This window comes from Alligator sinensis, unplaced genomic scaffold (genome assembly GCF_000455745.1).
Source record: "Alligator sinensis unplaced genomic scaffold, ASM45574v1 scaffold787_1, whole genome shotgun sequence".
Lineage (NCBI taxonomy): Eukaryota > Metazoa > Chordata > Crocodylia > Alligatoridae > Alligator > Alligator sinensis.
The window spans coordinates 786,103-796,996 of record NW_005841911.1 but is presented as its reverse complement, the minus strand read 5'-3'; the positions used below and the strand labels follow the sequence as shown (position 1 = coordinate 796,996).

At 43.1% G+C, this 10,894-nt stretch overlaps 1 protein-coding gene across 2 annotated transcripts in view; it reads left to right on the top strand.

Annotated features, from left to right (window-relative positions):
- Nucleotides 1-10,415, top strand: part of LOC102369367 (maltase-glucoamylase, intestinal) — a 162,435-nt gene extending 152,020 nt beyond the window's left edge. For both annotated transcript variants that reach the window (XM_025198043.1, XM_025198042.1), the window contains 2 exons: nucleotides 7,706-7,876; nucleotides 8,478-10,415. In XM_025198043.1, the coding sequence (XP_025053828.1) occupies nucleotides 7,706-7,876; nucleotides 8,478-8,552 (246 nt within the window). In that variant the 3' untranslated portion in view covers nucleotides 8,553-10,415. The remainder of the gene's footprint in view (nucleotides 1-7,705; nucleotides 7,877-8,477) is intronic.
- The last annotated feature ends 479 nt before the right edge of the window (nucleotides 10,416-10,894 follow it).

Below are 10,894 nucleotides of genomic sequence, written 5' to 3'. Positions count from 1 at the left end.
GACTTGGGGGTCATCATTGACCACAAGATGAACATGAGCCTGCAATGTGATGCGGCGGCTAGTAAAGTGACCAAAACGCTGGCTTGCATCCATAGATGCTTCTCAAGCAAATCTCGGGACGTCATTCTCCCCCTGTACTCGGCCTTAGTGAGGCCGCAGCTGGAGTACTGTGTCCAGTTTTGGGCTCCACAATTCAAAAAGGATGTGGAGAAGCTTGAGAGAGTCCAGAGAAGAGCCATGTGCATGATCAGAGGTCAGGGAAGCAGACCCTACGATGACAGGCTGAGAGCCCTGGGGCTCTTTAGCCTGGAAAAGCGCAGGCTCAGGGGTGATCTGATGGCCACCTACAAGTTTATCAGGGGTGACCACCAGTATCTGGGGGAACGTTTCTTCACCAGAGCGCCCCAAGGGATGATGAGATCGAATGCTCATAAACTACTACAAGACCATTTCAGGCTGGACATAAGGAAGAATTTCTTTACTGTCCGAGCCCCCAAGGTCTGGAACAGCCTGCCACCAGAGGTGGTTCAAGCGCCTACATTGAACACCTTCAAGAGCAAACTGGATGCTTATCTTGCTGGGATCCTATGCACCCAGCTGACTTCCTGCCCTTTGGGCAGGGGGCTGGACTCGATGATCGTCCGAGGTCCCTTCCAGCCCTAATGTCTATAAAAAAAAAAGCAAAAAAAAAAGCATCCAACTTGAACTATGGTCACTGGGTGAATCTACACATGCACTCAGAGTAGACATGTAACTCCATAGTAAAGCATCATCATCTACATGTGTTCCAGTATTAAGGTGGAGGAATTAATTCACTCTGCTGCAAGATAGTACTGTCAGAGACAGTACTATCTTGCAATGGAATAGTTAATTGAGGTGAAACACATGTATAGATGGTGACTGCAGGTATAAATTGTTAACCCAAGCAGCAGGGGGCCAGACACCTCCCTATCACCTAGCCACATGGCTTGGCACTTTAGGTACTCTCGAGCTCTAGCTAGTCCTGCCACCACCCAGAGCCAGGGCTTACCCCCTGAGCCTGCTGCTGGCCCCATCCTGCTCCACCCCAGCTCAAATTGATGCTGTCCCAGGTACATGTGTAGACACTGCACCCAGGAGCAGTGTACTCTGGCTCAAACAGTTTCAGAGTTTATCCCTTTTCATTAATTGCACATGTAGATGCACCCACTTAGAACTAGATACAATGAAGGACTTGTGCACATACAAGTTAGGTATCTTACAGATGCCTGACCCTAAGATATGGAGTACAAAATGCATTGTTAGGTAGACATCAAGACTCCCTGTACAGTGCTTGGGAAGACCTAGGCAATTCAGAACAGTGATCAAAAAATCTCCACACACTCAGCTGGTGGCCACCTTGACCTACAGCTGTTTGTCAAGGCTTTTTTAAAACTGTCATAACATAATAGGTAGAAGAAGGGGCTGGTGCTATACTTGACCTTTTATGCTGTAGTTTAGTGGTTAGAACATTTGGCCAAGTCACGGGTTCAGAAACCCATCTTAGTCTGATGGGCTTTAACAACACATCACTCACATCCCAGGAGAATTGCCCTAACAAGATATACATGAGACTGGGTTTGGATATTCTTTACCCTTCTTGCTGAAGCTGTGTCACCATGCAGCAAAGAATGGGAAGGCCAAAAAAAAAAACCCAAAAAGGATCTTTACTTTGTTGTCTAGTGCAAGGTTGTCAAACTCACCTCATGCCCTGGGCCACATCCAGACCTTGGGGCTTCTTGTGAGCCAAAACCAGACCAGGGGCATGGGGTGGCTGCTGTCTGGGGTACATGCCAGCATTGCTTATAACTCCAGCACAGGACATGTGAGCAATGCAGCACCAGTTCCAGCCCAGAGCATGTACTGGCAGCTCTGGCTCTGGCCCAGGATATACACCAGCAACTTCAGTTGCAGCTTTGGCCTGGGGCATATGTTGACTGCAGCTCCAGCCTGGGAAAGCTGTGGGGTCAGTAGTGGTGGACGTACAGCAAGTGCATGTGGGCTAAGTTCTCCTACTGCCAAGGGCCATGTTGCTGAAGGCCAGATGTCGTGGCTGCACAGACCAGATCCACCCTGTGGGCTCTAGGGGCTACATGTTTGACACCCCTGCTCTAGGAGTTAGGATACTCCCCTGGAAGAGCAGAGCCTTGGGTTATGGTCCCTAGTCTCAATTAACTGGAAAATTGCACAATACATTTACCAGCCATAAGTTCAAAGTAAGACCAGTCGCAAGCAAAGTAATTATCAGACAATGAACTGGTTAATTTAGAACAACCACATGTACAAAGCAATTATTACACGATAAAAATGACTATCCAGCTACAAAAAGAATAAACTATCTGTAAAGGTAGTGCTTGAAAGTGTGTAACAACTCTATAGCTGCAACTCTATCCAGCTTTAATTTGAACATGTATCAGGGCCCTAAGACTTCCCCTGTATACACAGTCATTATCACTCCAAAAAGAGCTGCTATGTAGAGAAAGAAACAGAATTTGCTCTTTCATTCATACAGATGTAGAGATTTTCATGTAAACAACACTTTTAGTCAGTGATTACAGTTGAAGTAGTCTAGAATCTACAAATTGTTTTCCTCTCCAGTATAACTAAAAATATGGGCATGTAAGTTTTCACCATAGCACAGTGTTTAGCAGATAAAGCCTTGTGCTAACCTTTGAGACACACAATTACTGAGCATCTTACTGGGTGTTGTGCCCCATGGAAGATGAGAAATGGTTGGTTGGTCTGAAACATTGTTTAATTAAAGGGAAATCTTTTTAGCGGACTAGATTAGCCAATGATCTAGTTCATTATTACCTTTTGTCTTTATGCTTCAAAACAGGAATATTTGACATTCAGTAGTTGTGCATAATGAAGCTGAAGAATGAAAAATTTTGTTATAGGTATTGGCATTTCTAAAGGGTCATTTTTAATTTTATTCAAGCCAGTGATATCTGGAATTCAATTAGCCTGTGATTATATGAGCTATTGACTGAAAAGAAATGTTATTTATATATATTTTTTTAAAACGGTAACTCAGTTTCATTATCTTCCAGGGTGCTGAAATGTGTATTATTGTATCCCTGCTGCACTCACATCACATTTAACATAGTCTTTGTCAAGTAATTAGATGTTAATTACTGAGAAAGGAGATGTTTATTTTACTAATATTTACCATTTGCAGTTGCAAGAAATGTTAAACAAATGCACATATCCTACACTGACAGAAATCCAGTAAGATAATGCCTAACTAATTGAAGATGCAGTGTATTAGTTTAGCCAATAATGAAGAATGTCTTTACTAAACTAAAGACATGTTGCTCCTGAAATTATATTAAATTGCACTAAAATATAGTAACAGTCAAATAGAGATAAATATGGGACCTGAACCAGCAAGTCTGCCCTCTTGGTACAAGACTTATCAGCTTTAGTTAGAGTCCTTTTCCTAGAGACTTTGTATTATTGGGTATATTTAGAACATGAGTGGTCAAAATACAGCCCTCAGTCTGAATCTGGACTGCCAAGGGATTTTATCCAGCCCATGGTGGGTCCCTTGGTCCTACCTGGCCCAGAACCAGGGGGCAACCCAGGCTGTGGCAGATGTGGCTGGTCCTGCTGCTCCTGGGCACACTGTAGGGCTGGGGTGGTGAGGCAGTTGAATTCAGTTCCCTCCAGCTTCTGCAGCAGCAGCTCCTTCCAGTTACCACTGCCAGTCTCTGCTGCTGTTTCTGGACCCAGCCCTCCTGCCCAGGGCACCATAGCCCATCAACCTCATACCCACTGCTGAAGGGTACCAGACAGTGTGTGCAGGTGGGCCCTCCATGGAAACTGGGCTGGGACCCATGTAGGCAGGGTGCACTTGGCTAGGCAGATAGGATGGGGCTATGGGCAGGCAGGGAGCAGCGTCCGGGAGCAGGATGGGTGGGCAGGGCTGGGATCAGGATTGTGGGTTGACAGTGAGGCTAGGGCCCATGGCAGAGCTGAGATCTGCTCCTTGCATGTCCCTGCTCATGGAACTGGCACCTGTTGCAAGGGCATGTTGAGAGTGGATCGTGGCTCTGTCCTGGGACTCTGCACCATACTGTCATAGTCCTGTGATCCCAACCCAACCCAAGCCCTGGCTTCACCTGCCTATCCCACTCCTGGATGCTGGTGCCTGCCTGCCCATGGCCCCATCTCACTCACCTGGCCAAGGTTGGGGAAGAGCGATTTTGTGAGTTTTGGTGAGCTGTTGTGGGTCAGAATTGGGGGGTGCTGACCTGGCCTGGCTGGTGGAGGAGGGTGGTACAGTGTCTCAGCCCATGACAGCTTGCCAGAACTCCCTAAGTGGTCCTCCAGACCAAATAATTTCCCACCCCTGACCTAGAAGAAAATATGTTCCCATAACTTAAGTACAGTTGCATCAACTGCCCCATAAAACTGTTGTCCTGTTTTTCACTCATATTGTGACAATGGTTAGCACAGTGCTTCCTATATTCTTGTGGGGCATTTTTTATATCAGTAATATATCTAGAAAATTAAACCATTTTTCCTTGAAAATACAGGTACTCAGTCATCACAGTAGCTTTAAAAGTATGTTGTACTCCTCAGCCTTCATTACTGACAGTTTGTTGAACTTGATTCATAGATTTCATAGATTTGTACGGTTGGAAGGGACCTAGTAGATCATCAAGTCTGACCCCCTTCCCCTGGGGTTAAGTAACCCCAGCCAAGTGCTTGTCCAATCTCTTTCTGAACACCTCCAAGGTAGGAGAGAGCACCACCTCCCTTGGAAGCCCATTCCATATTTTGGCAATCCTTACCGTAAAGAATTTCTTTCTGATTTACCTAACCTAAATCAACTCTCCTTCAGTTTGTGGCCTTTATTTCAAGTAATCCCGAGGCGCATCCTGGTAAACAGAGCATCCCCTATTCCCTGCTGACCCCCACGATGAGCTTGTAGACAGCCACAAGATCACCTCTCAGCCTTCTCTTGTGGAGGCTGAAGAGATTCAGGTCCCTCAGTCTGTCTTCATAGAATCTTACCTGCAGGCTCTCAACCATATGAGTAGCCTTCCTCTGACCCCTCTCAAGGTTACCCACATCCCTCTAGAAGTGCAGCATCCAAAACTGGACTCAGTACTCCAGCTGCAGTCTCACCAGTGCCACATAGAGGGGAAGTATCACCTCCCTAGACCTGCTCGTAATGCACCTACTAATGCAAGAAAGAGTGCAGTTAGCCTTACTTTATTACCTAATTACATTGGCAACTCATGCTCATTTTTGCGTCAACTATGACTCCAAGATGTCTTTCCACTGTCGTGGTACTCAGAATGGTACTTCCCATCCTATACAAGTATTGGAGATTCTTATAGACTTGGAAGTACTTGAGGACAAAGGGCATTGAGTCAATAGGTCAATTGAGTCTTCCATTGAAGTAGTGATGTTCAGATCTGTTCCAGAGTTAAAGGGCACCTGTACACATGGCAGAACTTTGTTCCAAAACATGCTAATTAGAAGGGGTGTGTGAAGTGGGCCCTATTCAATTCGGATTCAGATTCGGCCCGTATTGGACACAATGATTTGATTCATTGATTTGGATCCCTGTCCCTGATTCTATTCAGCCAAATCAGAATCTGAAGATTCGATGCTGATTTGGGGAATCAGCGACTCAAACATAGACACAGCTTTAAATGCTTTTTCTACATACCTCAAGGTACCAGTGCAGCTTGTGAATGCTGTGATGCTGGGGTGCATGGAGCATCCCAAAGGAGCGCAGGGGGTCCCTCATGTGCTCAGCGGCAAACCTAGAAGTAGACTGGAAGTACTTCCAGTCCACTTCTGGATTCACTAGGGAGTGTGCAGGGGGGGGACCCCCGTGTCACCCTGGCTTGGTGATTGGCCACAGGGGGACCCTGCGGGCCTTCCCAGACCCAAGAGGCACCAGTGGCCAAGCTGGGGGGTACAGACAGCCCTCCCTGTGCACTCCCCAGCAAACCCGGAAGTGGACCGGAAGTGCTTCTGGTCCAGTTCTGGGTTTGCCACTGAGTGTGCTGGGGAGCCCCCCTCGCTTCTGTGGGACACTCCATGTGCCTCAGCATCGCAGCATTCACGAGCCGCCAGCTACCTAGAGGTATGTAGAAAAAACATTTAGAGCTGTGTCTGTGTCCAAATCGCTGAATATTTCTGAATCTCTCCAAATCGATTCAGAGGGTTCTGATTCAATTCAGAGAGATTAAAGGGTCCTCTGATTTGGTTTCAATTTTGATTCAGAGATTTGGCCACTAAATCAGATGAAATCTCTGTTGAATCAGATCAGGGACCAAAGCTTCGCACAGGCCTACTAATCAGAGCAGACTTGATTATTGACTCTGTTGCGAGTCTTTTGGAGCGTGCTACTTAGTGTGCTCCAGCAGCCTCCACATCCTGTATTCAGCATCCCTGCATTTCAAAATGGTGGCAGGGGCACTTTAACTAAAGCTTGTCAAGTTAGCTTTAGTTAAAGTGCCCCTGCTGCCATTTTGAAGCACAGGATACTGAATATACATAACGCTGTAGAAGCTTTAATTAACGTGGCTCTCAGAGATGCTGTAATTAAAGTGCTCCCCACCCCCCCCACTCTGGAGCATGTGTATAGACATCCAAAGTGCTGAACTAGAGCTTATTGACCTAGCAGAACTTGAATTGACTCAAAATTCATTTTAGGCAAAAAAAAAGAAATCAGCAGGAGTGATGAGAACAGGGCTAGGGTGGAGAGCAGTTTCTTGCTTGCTGCTGGGCAGGTATGTAAGGTGCAGAAAGGATTCGTTGAATCTTGCCTCACATAAACCAAAGGGCCAAATGCAGTTGTTTTCTCAGTGCTGCCAGAATACAAAAATTACAAACTTGAAGCTGTCTTAGCAGTGCAAATTGCCAATGGTAGTGTGTAGTATGTGTTATGACATGATGCCAGCTGTGGACTGAGAATGAAACTGTACAGTGAGCTCCCAGGATTTTGTCCAGTGTTTTTAATAGGAATTTTGCCTGAATAAAACTTGTAGGGGGAAACATTTGGAAAAATCTTATAACATTTTGTAATGAAATATTTACATAAAAATAAGAGATGGGAGAAAATCTACATTTAAATTAAAATTAATTATGTATTCCAGAGTACAAACTCGTGGCATTCTTGCAAGGACTAGCTGGTACCTTTTGAGATTGCACTAATGCTCATGCAGAGGAAATATGTTTATTCTACTGTCTTCTCTGCTTCTCTGCCTGTCAGACAGGTCTTTTGGCTGGTGAAGAAGAAATAAAGGCCCATGTCCTCAAGGTCTCCTTTTCTTTTGAGCTGGTTTTGGCATCAGGAATCCCTGGCAAAAAGCAGTCTGTAATTAAGGGAGGACTGCAATTGGGGCTGACTTGTACATGTAGAGAAAAGCTCCTTGCACTGTTTATGTTTCATGCTTCACTTGTACTCACATTGAGACAAGCAATCATTTGGTGCATAATTACATTAAACACAAAAGTACCTCTTGCATAGTCTGAAGCAGGGGACACTGACAGGCCCATATAACAAACAAATGTGTGGTTCTAGAAAGAAAGGACTGCATGATTTTAGCCAATAATTAGATAGAAAATAATGTCATCATGCTGTAAGATGCTCCAGGAATTGAAATGGACTAAATCAGTTCTTGATGACATATTCCTAATGTGTATTGTTTTCTTTCAGGATGTTCTAACAATCACGGTTTCGCACAATGGCTATACTGACCCTAATGCATTAAAGTTTAGTGACATTAAAATCCTGGGAGTTTCCAAAAACCCTTTGAATGTTATAATTAAACAAAATGGAGTGAACCTTCCGTCTGCTCATAATATCAGTTACAGTACCGAAAAACAGGTAAATAGCCAATTTAAAGAATAACACTATTTACATAGTTATGTTACTTCTCTGGAATAGAATCAGTTTTCATTTGCCATACCATATTCCATGTTTTTATATTTTAGTATATGCAAACAAAAAAAATATTCAGACATTAAGGTTGAGAAATCAAGCAATCAAAACCCAGGAAATGTCTGCAATTAAGGTTTCTATTGCAGGGTTAATTTAGTCATCCTGGAAGCATTCTGGTATTTTGTTTATAACACAAAATGAAGTCAAAGTTTATATTTAACCAAATATCAAATAAAATTGAAAACTATCGCATAGAATATGTGCAGTGTGGCCAGCTAATCATGACAGTAGGAACCTTAATCTTTAGAAATGCTCATCTGAGTGCCTGATTTTTTTTTTCCCCCAACATTACTTAAAGCTACTTCCACCCCGGGGGAATATTTCAAGAAGTAGTTGCATGATTCTGTTCCTATCAAAATGTTTTATATGTCAGAAAAAGAAAAAGAGAAATAACTACCTCATATAAAATACAAAATTACTATGTAATGTGTGAGCTTAAGAAAGATGTGGCTAGAGAGTTAATTATTGTTTTTCTATCATTTCAAAGGTTCTTCATATAACTCAGCTTCAACTTGAACTAGGGCAAGACTACTCAGTTGAATGGAAGGCTTCAAACAATTAGGAAGATTTTCGGCCATATATTTTCTTTTCCTGCCTTTTTGACCTTGCTACAACGTTGTTTTTTTTTTAAATCTCAGGTTTAATCATGCCACTCTGATTTCTTAAAATGTTGTTTACTGTAATGGTGCATTGCAATCAGTTCATATTAAAGTATCATGTCTATACGACAGTTGTGTTTTAAATATATTTATATTTTAAATTAAAGTTATTGCCTATACAGTGGTGTTTTAAAGATCTACAGCACATGAATATGACTTTATCTTCTTGGCTAGAATGATTTAGACAAGGACAATCCTGCTTTGAGCAGGGGATTGGATTAAATGACTTCTTAGGGTGCTTTCCAGCCCTACTTTTCTATGATTCTAGTATTCTAATAATTTGGAGATAGGCTGCTATATGCAGTTACTTAAGAATTCCACCCGACTTCATGCAGTCTCTTAAATTAAGGACATGTATATTTGATACCGGGTACAATATAACAGAGGCTACAACTGCATTGGCAATGCATCGGGGCGGGGGGAACACAGGAGGGCACGTGCCCAGAGGGTTGGTGCCCAGATTTGTGCACCAACAGTGGGGCTTGGGGCTGCAGCCCAGCTAGAACCAGGGCCTGGCAGCAGCAAGAGTGGTGACAGCGGTGTGATTTCTGCACTGACCCTGGGACACAGGGTTACAGTCCTGTCAGAGCCAGTGCATGGCAGCAGCAGGGGCAGGGGTGGTGGCACAGAGTTGTGCCCCACTACTGTTATCACTTAAGCATCACCTCTGCATAATTGTGACTACATTTTACATCCTGATTTTTAAAGTTCCTATACATGTGTCACTAGCTACTGAAATGGGTTGAAGAGAGTCAAGTGGAACTGTTTTTGGATAATTAATTTATCAGACATGATGTGTCCCCAGTTGTAACTGGCCTATAAAATTATCAGATGAGACAGTTATTTCAAGTGGTTTGTATGACCTTAACAGGGATTCTGTTCTAATATTTTGTACAGGCATTTTAAAATGGACCTTAAATTTTCAAGGTTACAATCTCAGGGGTTTATTTTGCTGAAGTAAAATAGTTTTATATTCTTATTTTAATAACTTCATGTTAATGGTTCTTTTTATCCGGAGAATACAACATATGATGGAAACAGATCTCTAAAATAGATTTTCAATTAAAGTTGTTGGAGATAAACTATTGATGGTTAGTAGTATTCCCTGGTGATTATGTCTGTAACTATTTTAAATGGCCTGTCTCCAGTTCAAGATTTTGGAGGAAAGAAAATAGATAGCTGGAACATAAGAGTATAGGCTTGTGGATTTTTTGAGGAATAAAATTGGAAATTTGGAATTTCAGAGCGCCCACATCATAAAAAAACCCTAACAAATTGCCACTGAGGGCCTACAGCTTAATTTATATGTTCTGACTTAGTTGATTTGACTTTATACTGAAGAATATTTAATTATTTAAACTCAATGTATCCTCTGATGCTCTAAGGTGCAGGGGTTGACAATCTATGGCCCATAATTGTATCTACCCCATGGAGCCATTGATCTAGTCCACAGACAGGGAGCTTCTGCAGCAGGGTGACAGAGAAAAATGGTAGTGGGGCAAAGGAGCAGCAGCAGTTGGGTCCTCGAGCTAGGTCACTTGAGCCTGCCATGGGAAAATGTTGCCAACCCTAAGATATATCCTAAATAAAGTAAAACAAAAGATACAAGATTTACTAATTGTAAGCCATCATTCAGCAGATCCATGGGCAACCGATGCCTCCTGAGTCAGGGGGCAGTTCCCCCCACCCCCTATGGCCGATCCCACAGACGGGGGAGGGGGGTGTCCCGCCTGTGGCCAATTCCCCACCCCCCCGTCTTCTCTTTTCTAGACAAAATAAGCCCAGTTCCCTCAGTCTTTCCTCATAAGTCATGTGCCACAGCCCCCTCACCGTTTGTGTTGCCTTCCCCTAGACTCTCTCCAATTTCTTCACATCCTTTCCGTAGTGAGGTGCCCAGAACTAAATGCAGTACTCCAGATGTGGCCTCACCAGTACTGAATAGAGGTATTATATTTCAAAAAAGTCACTGAATAAGGAAGGGAGAAAGAAAATAAATGCACTCTTGGGCACATATTGAGTACATGCTCTAATTATATGCATTTAAATAATCTCTACCATAGTAAAAATGATTTTGAATCAATATGAATGTAATGAATTGAAAAATTAGACCACCTTTTAAAACTGTTTGGTTCATCATTCATATGTAAGCTTCTCTGAAGTTACTATTTTGACTGTACTTCTTTGTGTGTGTATGTATCATCATCCAACTCTTGGCCAACTTTCAGTATAATATGTGATGAAGTAG